Below are 23,450 nucleotides of genomic sequence, written 5' to 3'. Positions count from 1 at the left end.
CTGAAACCAGACTGGAACTCAGGTCTTCCGAACCCCAGGCCCAGTGCTATGCCACTGAGCTGCTCACTACATGTAAAACCCTGGGATACAAAGAGCAAAGTCAAAGTACTCTTGCTCTCAAGAAGCTCACATTCAAATAGGAGACAGTACAACCCACTGCCAAGTCAGATAGAGATGTCCCATGGTTCTCGGGGCACAGCAGTAAAACAGAAATAATCTTTAATATTTTCACAGACAAAATCCTATCAGTTTCTGACACTGCACTATTTGACAATGCCAAGAACTCTGGCTGTATGTAACACCGGAAGCCTATGGCCTGGAGGGATAGATAGATTCAATCAATCAAAGATAAAAACTAGGTGTGAACAAGGCCTTAGTGATTTTGGGAGGAGTAAAGGGCCTGGATCATTGGAAAAAGAGGATGCCACAGGGTAAAATTTTATGATTGACTGAAAGCACAACACACCTCTGGGCCTATGTGTAACACAGAAAGCCAGTTTGGAAATCCACATTCCAGCTGCAGGCCAGTATAGTGGTTAAGTAGCTCCAGCCAATCCCTTTAGGAAAGAGAGAAAATTTATTCCCCTCTTCTGTCTCCCACCACAGAATTCTCTGAGTTTGAGAGATCCAACAGAGGTACCATCAATAACCAGGAGGAAATAGTAGTATCCCTGGAACATCAGTGGCTGACAGAAGCATAGAAATAATAGCCATGTCAGAAACAAAAATATACCAAGGACAAACTATATAGAGAGGAAAGTTAGTGTCAGGATTCTGTGAGGGTACTAAGCCTGGAAACCCACTACAGGGCTACAGTGTTAAAGGGAACTTCATGAGGAATCCAGGAGAAAAAGAGCTGAATTTACCCTTTAGCTACATGTCTTCTTTAAGTTTGAGCCCATTCTCCCTAAGCACCTTGTCTGTGCAAGGGGAGAATGTGCTGCTAGTTTTTTTGGGGGGAAATTTCTGAAATTAGCTATTTTTGTATAGCTGCTTGGAGAGGGGCATAGGAACAAGCATTTACTTAAAAAAAATTTTTTTTTGGCAGGGCAATGAGGGTTAAGTGACTTTCCCAGGGTCACACAGCTAGTGTCAAGTATCTTGAGGCCAGATTTGAACTCAGGTCCTCCTGAATCCAGGGCCGGTGTTTTATCCACTGTGCCACCTAGTTGTCCCCAAAATGCCTTTTTTTTTTTTTTTTGGTGGGGCAATGGAGATTTAAGTGATTTGCCCAGGGTCACACAGCTAGTAGGTGTCAAGTGTTTGTGGTCATATTTGAACTCAGGTCCCTCAGGAATCCAGGGCTGTTGCTTTATCTACTTCAACAGACACCTACCTGCCCGGAACAAGCATTTACTAAGTAACTACCATGTGTCAGGCACTGTACTAAGTACTTTATATTATCTCATTTGATCCTCACAACAACCCAGTGAATTAGGTACAATTATCTATCTATCTTACAGTTGAGGAAACAGAGGCAGACAAATGTTAGTAAGTATCTGAGGCTGGATTTGAACTGTAATATTCCTGACTCCGGGCCTAGCACTCTACCCACTATACCTAGTTGCTTAGTAAATATCCTTTCTAAAAGCTAATTAACTCTAGTTGATAATCAACAGGGAGCATTCTAGATGAGAGAAACAACTAGAAACCTGAACCCTCAAAATAGTCAGCTGGTACAGCCTGCCAGGGACAGGAAGAGTTGGGGAATTAGCCTTAGAAGAAATGCTAAGTATAAATACATACTGAGTTAGATGGAAAGCTATCACAGCTGGGGAAACTAGGAAAGGTCTCCTGTAGAAGGTGGCATTTGAGCTGAGTCTTGTTCATATCTTGATATGACTACTAAAGGATCAGACAGCAGGAAGAACATGAAGTAAGGGAAAGAAAACTGCTGCATCATGCTAAAGCAGGACTGCTGGTACACTGCCTCTGCCTGGCTTTCAGGATCTTGTAATAGCAACAGCAGACACTAATACAGCATTGAGGTTTGCAAAGCACATTGTCTCATATGGGGGTCTCAACAACCTTGAGATTTTACGGGTAATATTATTATATATTTTTTTTAAAAGATGAGGAAACTAAAGTTCAGGAGATTAAGTCATCAGTAAACATTTAAGCACCTACTATGTGCCATGCATGTGCTAAGTGCTGGGGATCTAATGAAAGGCAAAAGATAGATCTTTGTCTCAAGGAGTTCACAGTCCAATGGTAGAGACAATATGTAGGCTACAATATACAAAAAAGACATACAGAATAAATTGCAAGTAATCAATAGATGAAGCCACTGGCATTAAGGGAATCTGGAAAAGGCTTTTTTAACCAAGTAGGATTTTAGCTAAGACTTGGACAGCAAAGCCAGGAGGCAGAGATGAGGGAGAGCAGTCCAGGCACAGGAAATAGTGAAAATGCCCATAATAATGCACCTAGTTAAGTATGGGAGGAAGGATTTGAATTCAAGTCTTTTCTTGACTCCAAATCTAGAACTCTACCCATCCTTCCCCACTGCTACTCATGATGTTTCCACTTTACCAACTAATTCTCCACTATTCCTAAAATTCCTGTCCGTTCTAGCTGAGCCAACCTGTCTACTCAGCCCTTTTACATACATCAAACTCATTTCCACCCTTGGTCTACATTTAAACTCTCCTGTATGAGACTGCCCACTTCTCCTTCCTCTCCTCTGGCATACAATTTCTATCTATCCTTTATAGTCTGGCTCAAGTTCAATCCAATCTTTGAAGCTATGGTCTTTTCTTCAGGCTAAATATCTTCTCAGTTCTTATCTTCATAGAACATGATTTCCACTCTTAGATCATTTAACTCATCCCCTTCTGTCTACAGAGGAAATCTTAACCCAGGAAAGGACTTGTTCATGGATATAAAGGAAGTTAGAAGCCTAGATGAGACAAAGACCAGAATTCTTTCTATAGCACTTCAGTGCTTTCTCAAACATTGCCACTGAGCACCTGCCACTTCCTGGATCCTCTGCTCCCTTGGTTCTTGTAACATTGCTGTTTCTTCTTCCCTTCTCCATCCTTTGCTCTGTCTCCCCCTCATCTCCTGATCCCCTAGTGTAGGTATTCCAAGGCTGTTTGTATACCCTCTTCTTAGATCTTATCAGCTCTCATGGGTTTTAAGCATTCTGTCAATCCAAGAGGAACCAGAAACCCATATTCAGCCCTAATTTCTCTACTAACTAGTCCTGAATACTGGACATCTTCACCTAGCTATTTCATGAACATTTCACACACAGCATGTCCAAAACCAAACTCATTTTCTTCACCCCAATTATCTCTACTTCTAAACTTCTCCATTTTTTCAGAAACCAGGCCCCTAACTTCATTTTTCTCCCACACAGCTTCTCTCCAATCAGTATATTTTTCTTATCTCTTATCAGGATTATTGTCATAAATTAATAGGTCTTCAGATCCCAATCTTAGTAGCTCCCCAGTCCCTCCTCCAAATAGCAATAGCCCAAACAATCTTCCTAAAGCATAAATCTGGCCAGGATTCTCCCTGGCTCAGAAACCTCCAGCAGCTCCCCACTGTCTATAGGAAAAATACAAAGTCCTTAGTGTAAGGCTGTCCATAATTTGGCTACGGACTACCACTGCTGCCTTCACAAACTCTACATTCAAGTAAAATTTGCCTTCTGCTGTTCCTGAATACTCCCTATTTCCACGGAATTTGCAGATTGTTCTCCATTCCTGGAATGAATTTCCTTCTCATTCTGCTTCTCAGTCGGGTCACACACTTCACAGTTCAGTTCAGTTCAATTACCACCTCCCTCCATTAAACTTTGTTTTCTTCCTCAGTTTTTCTCCTGCTATAGTGGTGTGGATGCTTTACTACAGGCCACAAGCTCCCCGAGGCAAAGACTTTCATTTTTATCTTTGTACCTTTGGCCCCTAGCATGCTGGGAACTTAGCAGGCATTTAATGCTTGTTGAGTTTAATATACAGTGTTTTAATGTTTACATGCCAATCCTATCATATCCTAAGGGAGCAATCCTCAAAGGAAAAAGAGTATCACTATCATCCTGGGAGAATACTGGTCCAGACTATCCCATCTCCTTCCTCCTCACTCTTCTAGAACCTTAGTTTCTTCCTATTCTTGTAATTCCCTGTATGGCCAGAGCAAAGCCCATTCCTTGGCCTCAGTTTGCCCCAGCATAAGAGGAAGAGCCTGAATCAGACGATCTCTAAGGTCCCCTTTCCGGCGCTCACAGTCCAGGTTCCAAATGCCAAGAGGGCAGGGAGTCAAACGGAGTCAGAGAAACAAGACACCCTTCCCTTGTGGAGAGGGCAGCCGCGCCCGGTTTCTCCTATTAGTTTACCGAAATGAACTAGCTGCCTGCGTCTGGGGCCCTCGGTCTCCGGCCTGTGGATATCTGGAGCCCAAGCCCCAGTCCTGCAGAGAAAACCTCGGGTACCAAGCAGCTGGCCGGCGCTGAAAGGCTCCCAGGGGAGCCACGTGGGGGTACGTCGGGGCAGTGATCAATCTGCCCGGAAGGCGACACAGCCTGCCCTTTCCCTCTAAAGACGTTCCCCTTTCCACAGCCTAAACGGCGAGCAGCACTTTGACCTACAGCCCCTAACGCGCTCCCTTCGCCGTGGAGGCCCCTCCTGGGGAGGTCACTTGCCCTACACTCTCAACAGAAGCTCAGGCGGCACCTTAGAAGAGGCCGGGGGGGTGGGGGGCACAGGCAGGGGAGGAAGGGGGTGGAGCTTTACCCTCAAACCAGCCTGCAGAGGCTCGGGCCCGGGCCCCCAGTACTCACACTCCGTGAGAAGGGAAAGCAGCAGCGAGAGATTAGTCTCAAAGCCAATCCGGCGGGAAGCGGCAGGGAAAGGGAGACCAGGGCGGCAGCGCACGGGAAATGAGGAGCTGGACCCTACCAACCGCCACTCCACAAGATGAAGGGGGGGAAACTGGGAAATTCTGCCTTCCCGCCCCCCGCCCTCTGCCTAGGCCCGAGGATGCTACAACCCCGACCCCGGAATCGCGAGCGTAGAGTGTGAGCAGGAGAGTGCACCGAGTCTTCTCTCCAGCTCGAGGCAGATTGATAGAGAGAGATAACTCCCTACCCCTCCCCTCCAACTGAATGGAATCGTCTGTCGTATAACTCCGATGGCAAGGGAGGGGGACAGGAGGGGACGTCCAAGGGGCGGAGTCTCTATGCCGCGTGCGTGGCTGCGCGTGCCAGAGAAGGAGAAGGACTCGAGTTCTAGACTCAGGAAGAAGAGCAAAGGTAGGTGGGGCCAAACCCAAGAACCTTGGAAAGAGGCTAGTCGGTCTAGGAGAGGGCGTGGCTAAACATATGCGCCTGCGCAATTGCGGATGGAAAGAAGGCGGTGGGGCTAGAGATAAGCCTGTGCGCCTGCGTCTGGGCGCGGGGAAGAAAGGGGGGCGAGTTTGAAGAACTTGGAGGGTGAGGATGAGGCTGATGCGCCTGCGCAGGGGTGGCCTGAGGCCGCCTGGCCCGTCCCTTTTCTCCGTCAGGGGCGCTCTCCGGAGCTAGGGGGAGACAAAAGGGAAGAGACGCGCAGGCGGGTGGCTCCCCTTCCCCTCCTCTCCCTCCTCCCTCCTCCTCCCCTTCCCCCGCCCCCTCCCCCTCGACTCCCCGCCCTTTGCGCTCGTGCCCCGCCTATAACGCGCCTGCCCCGGCCGGAGGCGGGTGGGCGAACGGGGCGGCCCAGTGTATATGGCTTCCAGCTGCCTCCGTCGCTGCCTCCGCCTCCATGTACTCCACGGGGCACCCGGGCCCGGCCCCGCACCCTCGCCGCCGGCGGCCCCCGGCACCTGCCCAGCCGGGACCTCCGCTCCTGCCCCAGGAGGTGGGGGAAGAAGAGCAGCCGCCTCCAGGCCCGGGCCGGGGCCCCTTGCCTGCCGTGTCCGCAGCCCCTCCGGGGGCAGGGGTCAGCCCTGGGGCGTCGGGCCTGGCCGTGAAGATGGCCTTCCGAAAGGCCTACTCCATCAAGGACAAGCTCCAGGCCATCGAACGTGTGAAGGGCGGGGAGCGGCAGGCCAGCGTGTGCAGGGACTTCGGGGTCCCTGGGGGCACCCTGCGCGGCTGGCTCAAGGATGAGCCCAAGCTTCGTTGGTTCCTGGACCAGCTGGGCGGAGAGGTGGGCACCCAACGGAAGAAGATGCGACTGGCCAACGAGGAGGAGATCGATCGCGCTGTCTATACCTGGTTCCTCACCCTGCGCCAGCATGGCATCCCTCTCTCTGGTCCTATCATCCAGGCCCAGGCAGAGGCCTTTGCCCGCCAGATCTATGGGCCTGAGTGCACTTTTAAGGCCAGCCATGGCTGGTTCTGGAGGTGGCAGAAGCGCCATGGCATCTCCAGTCAACGAATCTATGGTGAAGCAGAGCCACCTCCCCCCACCCCTGCTTCAGCTCCATCACTGCCCACCGTTAAGGCTGAACCAGACCTTGTAGGCATTGGGGACCATCCCTCACCTATGCCACCCCCGACCCCCACAGATGGAGGCTATGGGGATGAACAGATCTACAATGCCAATGTCACTGGACTCTACTGGAAGTTGTTGCCTGAGCAGGCAGCCCCTCCTGGGGAAGGGGACCCTGGAAGTGGAGGACAGAGGTGTCGAGGTGACAGGGTTACGGTGCTGCTAGCAGCCAACTTGACTGGCAGCCACAAGCTGAAGCCCCTGGTGATTGGGCAGCTTCCTGACCCACCTAGCTTGCGACACCACAATCAAGACAAGTTTCCTGCCTCCTACCGATATAGCCCTGATGCTTGGCTCAGTGCCACACTGCTCCGTGGCTGGTTCTTTGAGGAGTTTGTGCCAGGTGTCAGGCGCTACCTGCGGCGCAGCTGCCTGCAGCAGAAAGCTGTCTTGTTAGTGAATCATCACCCTGGGTCCAGGCCACCCGGCCCTCTGCCACCCTCCCCAGAGGAGGGTGAGGAGGCTGGCAAACGGCAAAGGGCAGCTGGTGGCCTGGGCCTAGGGCCAGCCTTGTGCCACCCTGAGGAGCTTCAGACCCCTGATGGTGCAGTGCGGGTGCTTTTCCTGTCCAAGAGCAGTGCCCGGGGTAAGATTCCAGCACCCCTGGAGCAAGGGGTGGTATCTGCTTTCAAACAGCTATACAAACGGGAACTTCTGCGACTGGCTGTGTCATGTGCAGGTGGCTCCCCTCTGGACTTTGTTCGTAGCTTCATGCTGAAGGACATGCTCTACCTGGCTGGCCTGTCTTGGGACCTGGTCCAGGCAGGCAGCATTGAGCGATGCTGGCTGCTGGGTCTTAGAGCCGCCTTTGAGCCCCGTCCGGAGGATGAGGAACAACTGGTCCAGCCCCACCCAGGGGCCTCTGGGGAGGATGAGGAGGCAGAGGAACACAGCAAAGTCCTCAGTGACCTAACACACTTGGCTGCCCTCACTTACAAGCGCCTAGCACCTGAGGATGTGGCAGAATGGCTGCATCTGGACGATGGGGCCCCAGGCTTGGGGGAGCCCCCAGAGGGTGGGGGAGAGGAGGAGGAGGAGGATGGGGGAGGTCGGGAGCAGCCCTCCTGTGGGGCCTTCCCACCACTGGCTGGTCCACCCCATGGAGAGGAAGAAGCTGGAACAGGAGGGCCATCACCAGTGCCTACAGCTGGGGAGGCCATTAGGGGTCTTGAGACAGCTCTACGGTGGCTGGAGAGCCGTGATCCCAGGGAGGTGGGACCCTTAAAGCTGGTGCAGCTTCGATCCTTAATCAGCATGGCTCAGCGGCTCGGGGAGACAGGGCCCTGATTGTGTATCTTCTGATGGCTGTTGGAGGGGCAAGACTTAGAGAGTTAGGGGCCTAGGACTCAACTGACCCCTTTTTACTTCTGCACCTTTATAGAGGAAAGTTAATTGGCTCCTATCCCTTTCCCCCTCCAGTATCGTGGGCTAACCCCTGCAACAACCAGGAGGGGACCAAGAGCCTCAGAGATAGCAATGGGGGAATGATGCCCTACTCCTAAAGTCACCAAAGGGAACTGGACTGGTGACACTGGGGTCACTACCAGTAATGGGCCGAGATGCAACTCTTAGTCATCAGCAAAGAAGCACATGGTTAGGAATGTCATGGGGAGGCAACCTGAGAGGACAGTTGCTTAGCATGGGGCAGCAAAGAGCCATCTTAGCCAGTACCTTCCACACTCACATGTGTCTATATACACAGGAGCCCTGGAGGCTCTATCAGGGAGCAGCTTTCACTGTGTTCAAAACCTTAACCCTTCTGAGGTTCCCCAAGCCTAGAGCTGTGGTGGTCCTCTTTGAGAGTATGTCCTTTTTAATGCCAGGTGTGATATATCCACCCCCTCACACAGAAGGCCTTTCACCCATGTCTCCTCTTTACCTCTTTCCTGTCCTCTTCTGATATGGTTCCCACTATATCCTTACCCTCCTCTCCTTTTCTCCTCCTTCTTCCCAGTCACATGCACTGGATAGGGGCCTGCTTGTTTCTCCTCTTGCTGGGAGGAGCCTGTGAGCCCTGGTGCTGGAGTTAGCTAGGGCTTGCCGTAGCTTTTTAATCTTCAAAATGGGGGAAAAAAACTGACCACTTCTTATATATATTAAAACCCCCCCCAACAACCTAGAGCCAGTTTTATAACCCAGACCGTAAGGGGGCACCATGGCCAGAAGCTGGTGAGGGGCTGGCTCTAGACTGATCTGGGGAATGGGAAGGATGCTCCTTAAGGGAGGGATTATGACTGCCATCCTGGGACTGGGTTGGAAGGTATCAGCCCTGAGGTATTAGCTAAGTTGCCCTTGGGAGTTGAGCCAAGAAAGATCATTCATATGAAAAAGTCAATTTAGAATGTCTGAGATCATTCATGGGTTTGAAGAAGGGTTTTCGGTCTGGCTCTGAATGGGGAGAATTCTGTAGCATTTGGGCTATCCTAGGGGATAAGCATAGACCCCAGGATACATCCCTAGTTTCTGTAACCAACTTGGGTTGTAGATTTGTTCAACTTTTCTTGGTCTCTGGTTTTTGTGAAAGGGGTTTTGTGTGTGGTTTGGGATTTTGTTTTTGTTTTTAAAGAAAAATAACATTTTCAACAGTTTTACTATAGATTATTGGAGTGTCTGAATATGGGGCCTCTGTGGGTCTCCCTCCAGATAACTTGAAAATAACCTATTTTTAGTCCAGTATGTTTGTGGTTGTCAACAATGGCACACTGAGTGTGTGCACACACTTTGTGCCCACTATGGATTTTGGGAAATTACTCAGTTTCTCTGTGATCAAAGCTAGGGCATCCTTCTAGGAATCAATCCCCCAGTTTTTATAGTGTCAGTATCTGGAGGTGAGGAGAGTGGGTCCAATGGAAAAATCACTATTGCCTTATTAACCTTGCCCTTCCTGACACCAAATTGGTCTTCTTCACTTGGATTCCTGGTGGGGAAAGATCCTTTGGTAAGAATCATTCTTTGTGGGTGGACTTTCTTGTAGGTAGTAAGTCTGTTTGCTAATTTGGGACATGACCAGATCAAAAAGGACACAAAATTCACAAAGGACTGGTGTTCAGATAGGACTTGGTGTGAGTTTGGGGAAATCTTGGCAACTTTTGTTCATCTTCTGAGCAAAATAGACTGGATAGAACAATCTGGAAGAGGGGAAAAATAGCCCTGGTGCCTCTTGTGTCTGTGACATTGGCACTGTCTGGTCCTGAGGCCTAACCTAGTAGTTCAGAGTTCATTGTTACTTTATTGGGATTGGGGGTAGGATTTAAAGAGGAATTGAAAGAAATCTGTCTGCTACTCACAACTACTTGGTGAATGACTGTGAATCCTTTCAGGCAGTAGACAGCAACTGTAATCAATTAATTGGCAGCTAATTTTCTGACTCTAGTCCTCCTCTCTCCCCAATTCCTAATTTCCCCTCACCCCCCCCCCCCCCAGCCTTATTTGACTACAAATGAGAACTCTGAAAACAAGGAGTCCATATGGAGAAGGATCTGTTAGAAACAGATGGGAATTTGGAGGGAAATAAAAAAAAAATTATGCCTCACAGATTCTCTTAAATTAGTTACAAGTCAGTTTTCATGTGATTCTTGAAAAGCTATTTTCCTTTAAGACTAAGAGTCTGAATCCTCCCTCTTAACTGTTTAAGAAATCAGCAGGCTAGCATAAAACACATGGAAATCGGTTTGCAGGAAAAATTGTATTTTGAATGAAGGTGTCATCAGGTTGGGGGTCAATATATCTGGTCTTCATTCAACAAAAATGTATTAAACACTTACTGGGTGAAGAATCTTTTTGGGTGCTAGAGAAAATGCAGAGACCTTGCCCTCTTTGAGTTTACAGGCTGCTAGGGAGATCAGACACAAGCATAATTACCTCTAATGAAAAGTTATAATAATTTGAAAGGTACAAAGTGTATTTTGAGGTCCAGGTAAGAAAAGAGCCTTACAAGCTAGGTGGATCATGAGAGTTTTCCTGAAAAAAAAAATGACATTTGGATGTTCTTTAGCTATAACTAACATTCAGGTAGTACTAAGCAGGATTTGTAAAGTAGAGATCTCATTTGGTCTTCACAACAATCCTGAGAGATTGGTGCTATTATTATCCCCATTTTACAGATGAGGAAATTGAAGGTAAGTGATTTGTGAGGGATCACACAGTAATTGTCTAAATCAGGATTTGATCTTAGGCCTGCTGACTCTGGGTCTTTAAAGAATGGATAGCAATGTAAACAGACAAAGGGGGAAGAGGGAAGATGTTCCAGGCACAAGGGTGCATGAGCATAGAGGCGGGAAAATTGTTCAGGTGATAGAGTTGTGTACTTGGGATGAAATATAGAGTGGAGTAATAGGGGAGTCTGGAAACGTAAACTGGTGCCCAATTGTTTGGCCTTGAATGCCAGAGAAAGGAATTTGAACTTTGGTGTACAGTTGGAAACCACCAGAAAATGTTTGGACAGAGGAATGATGGGACCTGGTCTGTGCAAAGGAGAGATTATTCTAGCAATAGGATGAGGAATGGATTGGAAGAGAAAGAGAAGGTGGAAATACGTGTTAGGTTATCTTAATAATCCATGAGTAGCTTGGAATGGCAGTGGGGGGAGTGGCAGTGGGGACAGAAGAGGAGCCAAGATGTGAGAGGCCTTGAAGAGGCACCATGGAGCTAAGCACTAAGGTTTCAAACATGACAGACTATTTTGTTTTTTCTATTTCGGGGAGCTGATTAAGAAACTGGTCAGTGTTGCAGGCCTGCTACAGAAGTACTCCCAGCACTCTGAGCAGCCACAGGATATGATTTTAAGTTTGGAACTGGAAGAAACAATCTCCTCACAGATGAGACTAAATCCCACAGAAGGGGCCTAAAGTCACCCAGGTAATAAATAGAAGAGCTAGAAATGGAACCCAAAGTGTTCTGATCCAAATCCAGCCCTCCTTCCACTCAATTCAGAAACTCAGAATCTGACTAGGCAGAGAAGCATTGGCTATCTGTAAGAGATTAGGACTTGCTATGAAGAGGTTCTGGGACGTGATGGGACATGACTTTGTGATGTAGCTACAAAACCTGACCTGAGGCTTAAATTAAATGGGACTTGGCAGGAGCTTACTCTGTGCTAGGACTTCTGGGTCAGACAACTTTGATTGATTTGTCTGTAGTGCCCTTTTGCTCTATGAAGTGCAAAGACCCTTTTTCATTATAGATTTTCACTATAGTGAAATCTATTTGCACATTCAAATCCCCCACCCAGTGGGTGGAAGAGGTTGTTAGCACTTTAATCAACGTGTGTGCCAGGCCTCAGGTTAATAGCCTGTCACCTGAGGTAGGTTATACAGTTCTTTGCCATTCACTGGGCCCTTCTGGTATCCTCAATCTTGTACCTAAGCAGGCATAGACTGTGGGTAGCATTCACTGATTAAACAAACTTTTACCCAATATAAGCAGGGGTAGCATAGGCTAATGGAAAGTATTTTGGGTTTGGAGTCAGGATACCAGAGTTCTGAATCCTAGTTCGGCTATTTCTGTGACTTCTGGGGAGCTGTGCAAAGAAGGGTTGAGATGGGATAAGCTTTAAGGTTCCTCCTAATGATAAATCAAGACCTGGAGTCAGGAAGACCTGAGTTCAAATCCAGCCACAGACACCTATTGACTGTGTGACCCTGGACAAGTTACTTCTGTTTGCCTCAGTTTCCTCATCTGTAAAATGAGCTGGAGAAGGTAATGGCAAACCACTCCAGTGTTTTTGCCAAGAAAACCCGAAATGGAGTCACAAAGGTTTGGACACAACTGAACAATAATAAATCCCTTAATCTTAGGAATTATTTATTGTTATTCACTGGTGTCCTATTCTTTGTGACCCTAGCCAGTAAGTTATCTGAAGCTGGATTTGAATTCAAGTCTTCCTGACTCCAGGCCTGGTGCTCTTATTTACTGTCCCACCTAGCTGCCCAGATTGGAGTGGTTTGTGATTTCCTTCACCTCGTTCTACAGATGAGGAAATTGAGGCAAATAGGGTTAAGTGACATGCTTAGGGTCATGAAACCAATAAGTGGGGTTGGATTTGAACTCAGGTTTAAGCATTCACCCAATTCTCTGAGACTTTGCTATAATGAAAAGAAAAAAAGTAACTGACAAATCCCTGAGCCAGGAATTGTGAGACCCAGGTTGGAGTGTTGGCTCTGTTCTTTATTATGGATAATGGAGGACAAGTCCCTACACCTTAACTTCAGTTTCCTTTTCTGTAAAATGGGAATAATACTATTTGCACTAACTACTTCATGGGATAGTTATGGTTCAAATGAGATCTTTTATGTGGAGTGCTTTTATAAGCTATAAAATGCTGTAGAAAAGCCAGCTGCATAGACAAATTACTTCACCTCTCTGAGCTTTAGTTTCTCCAACTATTAAAAATAGGAGGATGAACTAGCCTGGGATGCCTCAGATTTTTTATTGAAAAGGAGCATGTCAGATTCCTGAAAGTTCAGATCCTGTTGGTGGAGACCCTAAGGTATGGAGGTGAGGTTCCTCTGCAGGCTTACCTTCTGTCTCCACCCTGACACTCAGAAAATCCTGGAGAGGGGAGTGACAGCATTAGCAGAAAGGATCCAAGCAAACTCCAGTGCATTGTAGAAATGAGAGAACAACTAGGATTTAGGCCATGTACTTAAGCATCTGTGTGGGGCTTTCCTGAGGCTCAAATCCCTCCCTGGAACTCTCCCAGAAAGCATTAGCTAAGATAAATACTACTTTAGAATATCAGTAGATCTCTCTTTTAAGAAGCTAAGGCTAGGGGCAGTGGATAGAGCACCGGCCCTGGATTCAGGAGTACCTGAGTTCAAATCTGGCCTCAGACACTTAACACTTACTAGCTGTGTGACCCTGGGCAAGTCACTTAACCCCAATTGCCCCTCAAAAAAACCCAAAACAACAACAACAAAAAAGAAGCCAAGGCTAGAAAGACAGAACCAATGTCAGCTTTGGGGAAAATCTATATTTGAGGGGCTCCTAGGTGGCACAGTGGATAAAGCACTGGCCCTGGATTCAGGAAGACCCGAGTTCAAATCTGGCCTCAGATACTTGATACTAGCTGTGTGACCCTGGGCAAGTCACTTAACCCTCATTGCCTTGCAAAAAAAGAAAATCTATATTTGAGGGTAAGAGCACCTGGGCTCGAATCCTGACTCTGCTACTCTGCTACTCTGCTACTCACTACTTGGTGAGTCATCTCCCCCTCTGGGGCCACCTTTTCCCTCTGTAAAATAATAGGGTTACCTCACATACTCTCTAAAGAGCCTTCCAGCCCTTGTTCCTTTCAGGTAAAGACTTGCCACGTTTAGCCCCATACATTGCTAAAAACAACAGACAGAATGTACATGTCATTGCTTCCCTGTGGCAGAAGTGGGGCCTCATCTTTCTACCCTAACAGAGACAGAATTCAGAGATGCCATGTTTTAAGGGGCAGGAGTGGGAAATAGCAATATTGGAATATAGTTCAGACAATTCATCCAGCACTTTTATAGGAAGTTAGAGAAGCTAAGGCTTAGAGACTGTGACCTTGGAGGGCAGGTTGGCAGAGCTAGGATTTGAATTCAGGTCTCCTGATTCCTGATTCTGTCTTCAAGAAGTACTCACTAAAATATTAGGTGAATCTGGGAGGAGAGTTGGGAAGGGGTTTGGGGAGAATAAGCATTTGAGATCAGAAAAGGCACTAAAAAGCCAGGGAGATCCAGAAGGTCACCTTAGTTAAACTGCAAAGGAGGCTAAGGTTCTAGGAGGCAAAGAGGAGAAGGGAACACATTCCAGACAGAATTAGTTCTTTCTAATTCTGAAATTGTGCAATTGAAAGGAAAGCTATATACTTGGGACCACCCAGCAATTTAGTGGTGGAGCCAGGACTAGACAACTCTGGTTTCCTGACTCCCAGAGCCCAGTGATTCCCCCCACCCCCACCCCATATTACTGAGTTTTTCTTGCAGAGAGGGGAAGCATCAAAGCACAAACTTACTGTTGTAGCTGTCAAAATCACTGTACAGCTACTCAGCCCAGCTACTATTTCATCTAGAAGCATTCTTAACCACTTCAGTGAGAGTTTAGCTTGCTAAACCTGTGGTGCATAAGACTTTCATGTACCCAATTCTGCCTTTCCTCAGGGAGCATCCTAACCAGAAGAAATGAACACAGCATTTTCCTGGAGAGTTTACATGGTAAACTTCTGCTTTCTTCAGGTGAAAACAGCCTGTTTCAGAGACCAGTCAAGAGAAGGCAACTTGGGGTTAGACTAAATGATGTTACTTTGACTTCCAAATCCTTTGGGCTAGGATCAGTGGGAGAAGAACATTATAAGGAGACAGATTTCAGCTTTGTGAAAAACAAACAAACTTTCTAATGAGAACTGAACAGCCAAGGAATAGGTTTCTTTCTTAGGTGGTGTTTCTTATCACCGGAGGTGTTAATACAAAAGCTGGATGAACACAGGCCAAGGATGCTGTGGAGGAGTTTGACTGGCAGGGGGAACCCTGACAGTCCTACAGTTTTACAGTTCTATGAGCCAAGTACTGTGACCATCTTTCCCTAAGAGGGGATCCTAGCAGAGTATGGTAGGTAGCAAAGATTCCACTATACTTGGAATCAGAAGACATGGCCATTTGCTAACAGCTGTTTGCCTAAACATAAGGAGCAATTCATTAATCTTTTGAATCCTCAGTTTTCCCATATGTAAAACAAGGGCATTAACAAACTATGTCTTACAGCTCTAAAATCCTTATGACCTATAGACTGATTTATTCTTTTTTTCCCAGCAGCTCAGGGGCTTCACCTTTACAGGTGAAATGAAATGAAATCTTTTGCATCAAGCCCTGACCTGCATTGCTACATTAATTAAAAAAAAACACCTGACATCTGTATAAATCTTTACACAGCTCCCATTTCCATCATCTTATTTGATCCTCTCAATAGTTCCATAAGGTGGATAGCACAACTATCTTCAATCTACCAATGAAGAAATTGAGGCAGGTTGTGGTTTGTCCCCAAATTGCACAGCAATAAATGGCAGAACTGGGATCTAACTCCAAATCTGTTCTCTTTCTCCCCCTACTCTCCACTATAACACAGCTACCTCAGTGACATAGTTTTTGATGTACTTGGAAATCTGTGCCCAGGTAATGGGCCCTCAGCAGCATCATGGTCTACTTCCCTGCCTTTCCATAGAAGCCTAGGACAGGGTATAGAGAGCATTAGCCAAACAATCAATTGCAAATAAAGCAGGGAATTGAGGGGAACAAGGTGTGGTGAAAACAACATTGGCCTTGGAAGGCCCTGGATTTTAGTCTTAAATATGCTACTTAACTGTGTAATCAAGACATGTCACCTCCCGAGGGCTTATTTTTTTTCCCCAGTTGTAAAATAAAGGATTTGGAGACAGAGGCCCTAGATTCAAATTCTAGCTTTTGACGTTTGGGGTGTTTCATTTAAGTTTTCTAAGCCTCAAATTTCCATATCTGTAAAATGAGGATGTTGACTCAGAGATGACCTCTGAGGACCCTTTCAGTTCTAAATTTCTGAACCTGTGATCCCCAGTGAGAATCCCTAATTGCTTAGGGCTGGCACTGATGAAGACAGTGTGCTTCTAAGCAAAGAATTCAGGGCCAGAAAGATCTCAAGGGATTTCCGGAACAGAGCCAAGATAGTGATAGCAGAAGAAAGGCAGTAAGCTCTTGGAATTCACAACTTGATCGCTCCAAAAAACCTCCAAATAATGCCATAAGACAATTCCTGGAGCAGCAAAACCCACAAAAGAATGGGCTGAGATAATTTTCCAGCCAAAGACAGCTTAGAAGGTCGGCAGGAGGGGGCTGCTGTGCCAGGGCAGAAGTGGAGCCCAACTCCAAGGTCATGCTGACACAGATCCAGTGCCAGGCAAGCCAAGCCAGGGAAAGCCTCTGAATCAGCTGCAGTGCCAGTGTCATCTGGAACTAAGCTCACAGTCTGGTGATAGGGCTGAGTGGTTGGCAGGAGGGAGATTACAGAGGTCTCTGCTGGTGCTGAGGCAGAACTTGGGTTTTTTACCCCTGCTGGGAACCAGGAAGTAATCTTGAGAAGTGGTAGGGGAAGGGTGCAGGCTCAGTGGAGCTAACAACCACAGCACACAAAGTTTTGCTGTCTGGCTACTTAGCAAGTTGGCCTGGGGTTATCTATGGACCAGGGAACAGGCCAGGTGAGTAAAGAACCTGCCCCTCCTTAAATCATACCACCTGGGGGCAGCTAGATGGCACAGTGGATAGAGCACTGGCCCTGGAGTCAGGAGGACCTGAGTTCAAATCTGGCCTCAGACACTTAACACTTACTAGCTGTGTGACCTTAGGCAAGTCACTTAACCCCAATTGTCTCACCACAAAAAAAAATCATACCACCTGGGACACCCTAAAGCTTTGGACAGTGCAGCCTAGAAACAGTGCCCCACTTTAAGGAGTTAAAAGTCAAGTAAAAAGACAGGCAAGATGAGCAGAGAAAGGTGAGGACCATAGAAAGTTCCTTTAGTGACAAGGAAGATCAAGGTGCACTCTCAGAAAAAGATAGCAACTTCAGGGCTCCTACATCCAAATCTGCTGAGAGATCATGAGGCTGATCTAATGCCATGTTCCTCCTGTCATTGAGAAGGCCAAATGGATGTTGCTTCTGGAGGGGGTGAGGTGTTGTCATTTGGTAGGATGCAAGCTGAGGCAGCTTTGTCTTGTGGAATGGACATGTATAAGATGGTCAGCATGAAGTTTGGATTCTGTTACTATCTGCAGGAGCTGGACTTGGTACCTCCTCTGTTTCCTTTTCTGTAATAACTTAGATGACATCTGATGCTGCTCTCAGCTTTAATACATTGATTCTGCCTTTGATGCATGGTCATCTTCCTATTGATATCTTCCTGTGAGGGAGAATCCTCCACCTCCTAAGGCAACCCATTCCATTTTTGATGAGCTTGTAATTGTTAAGAAATAAATGCTTGCCCACCTGGAACTCACACAGTTCTGAGTAGGGATCAGCCACAACCTGGCCAAAAAACCATAAGACTCAGAGTCATGACTTGGGGGTCATCTGGTCTAAATCTCATTTTGCTAATAGCAACTTTAAAACCTAGAGGGACACCCCAAGGTCTATGGTTGGAGGTGGAAGAGGCAGGATTCAAATGCAGGTTCCCAAAGTACCTCTTTCCACTATATCAAAGCTGCCTCTACCACTCTGCAGTCCTCATGGACTGGAGGGACAAAAAAGGAGTAAACCCAGGGAGGTGTATGAAAGCATCGGGAGAGGAAAGGGTATTTATCTCTATACAGGCTCTGCTTGGGCTTGGACAAGTAACAAGCTAGGCAAGAATAAACTAAACCTCGTTTATGTAACTCTTTGTTATAAAGCACTTTCCTTTGTGAGTTGGCAGGATAAGAATTCTCCCTATTTTATAGATGAGGAAGAGACTCAGAGGTTAAATGATTTGCCTACTTTCACACTACTAACAAATGAAAGATCTGGCCTTTGAACCCATGTCTCATACCAAGTCCAGTACTCTTTCCACTGTATCTCACTGCCTCATTGGAAATAAAATTACAGAATTTGAGTTGGAAGTGACTTCAGTAATCTTGCTTTATCCCTACCTGAAGCACAAACCTCAAGGTTAGCAAATGTTGAGTAAATCTCTCTCTTGCCCTATTCTAAAATGAACGAGATGGTCCTCAAGGCTCCAAGCTAGGACTTTGTAGTTCTGTTCCACAGTTCAGCTCAGCCACAAGGCCTGATCATTGCAGTGAAAGGGTGCATGGAGTTTAATTTACAGTTCTAACACCATCTGACTGGAACGTATAATCCTATTTGCTGGGCTACTCTGACTACAACCATTGGCTTCAATCCCTAGGGAGGTGCCACTGAGATTAGACTAGGTCTCCTTAGGAAACATCACCTGGCACACATGCAACTTTGTGTTTCTTCCTCAAGGTGTGCAGAGCTCATGTGAGAAAATGTGTTTCCAGAGCTACAAGCTATGTTGGGCACACCTGAGATGCTTGATAAAGATTTAACCAACTGCTTATTTGTTTGCTATTTTTTTTTTTTTTGCGGGGCAATGGGGGTTAAGTGACTTGCCCAGGGTCACACAGCTAGTAAGTGTTAAGTGTCTGAGGCCGGATTTGAACTCAGGTACTCCTGAATCCAGGGCCAGGGCTTTATCCACTGCACCACCTAGCTGCCCCCTGCTATTCTTTAAAAAAAAAAAAATTATTACTATTCTTTCTTGTTACTTACCTGTCCCATTGCCCCCAGGCCCAGGCCCAAGCCCAAGGAAGAAGTAGATCATAATGCAACACCTTCATTTTTTTTTTTTTTTTAGTGAGGCCACTGGGGCCAAGTGACTTGCCCAGGGTCACACAGCTAGTAAGTGTTAAGTGTCTGAGGCCGGATTTGAACTCAGGTACTCCTGACTCCAGGGCTGGTGCTCTATCCACTGCGCCACCTAGCTGCCCCCAACACCATCATTTTATAAATCAGCAGGCCCAGAGAGAAATGACTTGCCTAAGGTCACACAGGTTGTAGAGTTGGGATTCAACTCAAGTCTTCTGATTCCAAATAGAGTGTTCTTTCCACTACATGAATGAATAAAATTCAAATATTAAGTGCTTACCATATGCAAAGCACTGGGGATACAAATAAAAAAAGAAACTCTGCTCTCAAGTTGCTCACAATTCTAATGAGGGGAGACAACACTCATAGCTTTCAGTAAGAAGGGCCCCATGGTAACCCATCATCTCCTGCTCTTGAAGCATTTGGTAATGCCAAGGGACTTGATATCAAGAACCTTCTTTTCCAGGTCTTCAGTAGATCCACATGCTGAGGAGGCAGCAGCTGCAATGCTTAAAGAAGTGTTATTATACCATGTATCCACAAAGCTTGATTCTGTGGGTTATGGTTTTGTGTTCTAGGAGGAGACTCCTATTCTTGGGGCTCTTGGGGTCTGAGAGGTGGTGGTGGTTTGACATGACATGTCATCTCTTACCCTCTCTCAGGGTGTTTTGATGTATCATCATCCTGTCTCAGTTCAGCTCTGCTGTAGTCCCACACCTAGTTTTAGACATGATCTACTTAACCAGTCCTGATAGAGACAGGATTCCTATGTCCTGTTTCCCCCAAATCAGACTTTTTTCCCATTCCACCATTCCGTTATTTCACAGGTTGCCATCTTGCAAGAGTAAGGAAAGTGGGGTATACAGAGTAAAACTGATTCCTTGGCCATCTCACGCTTACTAGCTGCAATCATTGTTAAGTCACCTTAACCTCTTTGTGCTTCAACATCCCCTTCTGTAAAATGGGGATAAAAATATAAAAACTCTTTACATCACAAGATTGTGAGGAAAATGATATAAAAATATTGTTATTTTTTGCTATTTCCCCCATTCCTCAATGTTTGACTCTCCCTTTATGTGTCTTTTCTTGTTACTCCTGTTTCTTTCCAGTCTGCCTACTGATAGTGTAGTTCAGTAGAAAGAGCACAGGAGACTTGGCCTTACTAGCTATGTGACTTTACCTCCATGAGCCTGTTTCTTCATGTATAAAATAATATCCAGCCTGTGTCACAGAATTGCCATGAGGGGAATAAATAATGAGCTCTAGAAATTGGAGCTATTTCTTGACTGTGCCAGTTTTCCAAATGTTTTCTGGTTTGGCCACTATGGGATGGAACTCTTATGATCAAAGGCAATTTCAGAGACAAGTTGGTCTCAGTATGAGGAACAATTCTCCTGTACTCAGCTGGCCTGTGTGAAATGGGCTGCCTGGAGGTAAATGGTGACCTTCCACAGTTAATGGAGATAGGGTCATACATAGATTGAGAGCTGGAAGAGACCTCAGACCATCTAGTCTGATCCCTTCACTTCACAGTTGAGAAAATTGAGACCCATGGGGATTATGACAACAAAGGTCACAGGTCAAGCAGAGACCAACCAGGTAGCCATTTGTCATGTGTATGAAGAGGTAGAACTTGGATTAGATGGGCCTCTGAGCTCCCCTTCAAATTGTGGAATGTTATTTTTCAGATATCCAGCCTAGGAGTTAGCTGCTTCCTTTGCAGGCATAACATACATCTCTCAACCCACACAAAAGGATTGAGTTGGCAGACTAGGAAAAGCCCAGCAGAGGGCAAAACTGCTGCAGAAAGTGAGTTGAGGAGGTCAAAGGACTCTTCCATATTTCTCATCTGTAAAATGAGAGGGTGGAAGATCCCTTTTAGCTGTATAATTCCAGGATCTTATATTCTACTTAGACCCCTAGATGCTATACTTCAAATCTGATATTGACAAATTGCACTGTCTCCAGAGAAAGACAACCCAAATGAAGACATGTAAGAATTGGTTGAAGGAACAGGAATAATTTGGGCTGGAGCAAAGAGAACTTAAGGGAGATGGGATAGTTCTTTACAAGTGTTGGGGGCAGGGGCAGCTAGGTGGAGCAGTGGATAGAGCACCAGCCCTGGAGTCAGGAGTACCTGAGTTCAAATCCGGCCTCAGACACTTAACACTTACTAGCTGTGTGACCCTGGGTAAGTCACTTAACCCCAATTGCCTCACCAAAAAAACCCACAAAAAAACAAGTGTTGGGGGCAGGGGTTGTTGTAGGAAGGGGGAGTTTGTTTTGTGTAGCTATTGAAGATGGAGCTAGGATTTAAGGGAGAAAATTATTGGAAGGAAATCTTCAGATCAGAATAAGAAAGACATTTCTAATCATTGGAACTATCCCACAACAATAGAATAGGCTGCCTCAAGTATTAAACTAATTGGAAATGTTTATTCAGAAAACAGTGAATATGTAGTCACAGGGATCCTTTTGTAAGGGTTAGTGGGCTTTGAGTTTGACCCCACTGTTCTAGGTAACTCTAAGATTATGGGTTGCAGAGAAACTACCTACTTGCATTTGGAGCAAGTGTTTCCTCCTTTGGGGGTTCCCCAATACCAATGAAATAACAAACCTAGTCCCTATCCTTAACCTTTTCCACAAAGGAAACAGACAATTGGTATTGAGGATAAATATCTGAACATTCCTTTGGGTTTTCTTCCCCAAACCAAAAAATTCTTACACTTACCCTATTTCCTTTTTTGCACTCACTTCTTTTACCTTGTCATCTTTTTTAAAAATTTTCATTTTATCCAGTTCCAACAATTTTCCCAGCAGTTCCAAGAGACATGATGCACTTGTCATAGTATGTCTGACTCTTTGTGACCCTATTTTTATGATTTTTGCGGGGCAAAGATACTGGAGTGGTTTGCCATTTCCCTCTCTAGGTCTTCATTTTACAGTTGAGGAAACTGAGGCAAACAGAGGTTAAGTGACTTGCCCAGGTAGTAACTCACCCAGCTAATAAGTGTCTAAGGCTGGATTTGAACTCAGGTCCTGCTGACTCAAACCTAGTACCCTATCCACTGTTCCATCTAGATGCCCCAAATGAAGCACTACATATATACTGTCACTTCACTTCAGTTTTCAACCTAGCCAGAAGTGAGTAGTGAGAAGAAAACTGGTCAACATCATTAAGAGGATAGAGCTGGAAGAAGAGATTATCTAATCCAAGGGTTTTAAAGCTGGGATCTGTGAATTAAAAAAAACAAACCAACAACTTTGATAACTGCATTTCGATATAGTTGATTTCCTTTGTAATGTTGTGTATTTTGTGCATTCAAAAACATTCTGAAGAGGACAGTAGGCTTCAGCAGATTGTCAAAGGGATCCATGATACAAAAAAAGGTTAAGAACCTCTGATCTAGTCCATTTCTTTTGACTTTACAGATAAGGAAACTGAGGCCCAGAGAAGTGACTGGCCCCAAAATGTTGGAAGCTAGAAAGTAGAACAATTTGTCTTCTAGCTACAAATTTAGAGTTCTTCCCTAGGGCTCAGTTTCTCAAAACTAGAGTGGATCAATTGGCTCCTTTGGTGCCCAACTGATGACCATTGGCATCATTTCAAGTTTGTGCTACTTTGTTACAAGCTTGATTCATGGATTTGGTGGGGCAATATGTTCAAGCTGTTGGTTAAAGTGAGGAGCTGAGATTACTCAGGCAAGTTTTATCCTATTGCAAGACAAAGTTGACTCCATTAGTTTCTCTGGCTGGTCAAAGAGGGGAGATCTTGCCAAGGAATTTGGATCAGAATGTTGGTCTCTGGATTCAATACTGAGCTCTTTGTCCTAAAGCAAAATGGGTAGAAAGAACCTTGGACTTTAGATTAAGAGATCTGAGCTCAAGTTCTGGTTTTGACACATTAGCTATTTGATATTTGGCAAATAACTGTAAAATGGGGGTAATAACACTTGCACTGCCAACCTCACAGTGTCATAAGGGAAGTTCTTTGCCAACCTAAAAATATTATAGAAATGAAAGGTTCCTTTCCCAAACCCCAACATGCACTGAGCTTAATCCAAATCTGAGAAATGGGGAAGTTCTCGCCTGCTGCCTTTTTCAATGCAACCAGTGGTTACTGATTGAGATCATAGGTTTAGTTCCATGTTATTCAACTTATTTTTTCAATGACTGGGATAAAAGCAGAGCATGTTATCCAATTTAAAGAAGACACAAAGCTGGACATACACTATTTACAAGAGTGCCAGAAGCTTAATAGATTTTAACAAGCTAGAACAATGGGACAAAGATCCCATGTAAAAGGGATAAATGTCAAGTCTTATATTTGGGATCAACAGAACTGGAGAGAACTTCTGGACAGCAGTAGGTGTGAAAAAGATCTGAAGACTTTAGTAGAATGCAAGCTCAATATGAGTCAGCAATGAAAACTCTAACTCAAACTTAAGCTACATTAAAACTAATATAGTGGGGGCAGCTAGGTGGCGCAGTGGATAGAGCACAGGCCCTGGAGTCAGGAGTATTTGAGTTCAAATCCGGCTTCAGACACTTAATACTTACTAGCTGTGTGACCCTGGGCAAGTCACTTAACCCCAATTGCCTCACTAAAAACAAAAC

The 23,450-nt window shown here is 45.8% G+C and overlaps 2 protein-coding genes across 9 annotated transcripts in view; one reads left to right on the top strand and one right to left on the bottom strand.

Annotated features, from left to right (window-relative positions):
* EEF1D (eukaryotic translation elongation factor 1 delta) overlaps window positions 1-4,925 on the bottom strand; it is a 31,317-nt gene extending 26,392 nt beyond the window's left edge. For 5 of the 8 annotated variants that reach the window (XM_043971445.1, XM_043971451.1, XM_043971471.1 and 2 more), the window contains exon 1: window positions 4,784-4,911. The gene's annotated coding sequence lies outside the window, so the exon portion shown is untranslated. Of the gene's footprint in view, window positions 1-4,736 lie in introns of all 8 variants that reach the window. The other 3 variants (XM_043971498.1, XM_043971489.1, XM_043971508.1) reach the window with 3 other exon arrangements.
* Window positions 4,926-5,676: 751 nt separating this feature from the next.
* Window positions 5,677-12,094, top strand: TIGD5 (tigger transposable element derived 5). Its single transcript, XM_043979364.1, has one exon. It carries the CDS (start codon window positions 5,745-5,747, stop codon window positions 7,761-7,763), a length of 2,019 nt encoding a protein of 672 aa, XP_043835299.1. The 5' UTR covers window positions 5,677-5,744; the 3' UTR covers window positions 7,764-12,094.
* Window positions 12,095-23,450: the final 11,356 nt, after the last annotated feature.

This window comes from Dromiciops gliroides, chromosome 1, assembly GCF_019393635.1.
Source record: "Dromiciops gliroides isolate mDroGli1 chromosome 1, mDroGli1.pri, whole genome shotgun sequence".
Taxonomy (NCBI): Eukaryota; Metazoa; Chordata; class Mammalia; order Microbiotheria; family Microbiotheriidae; genus Dromiciops; species Dromiciops gliroides.
This window is presented reverse-complemented; position numbering and strand designations above follow the sequence as displayed.

Bases quoted from the DNA above. Each gene is read 5' to 3' on its own strand.
- TIGD5 (XM_043979364.1), top strand. From the start codon at position 5,745: ATGTACTCCACGGGGCACCCGGGCCCGGCCCCGCACCCTCGCCGCCGG.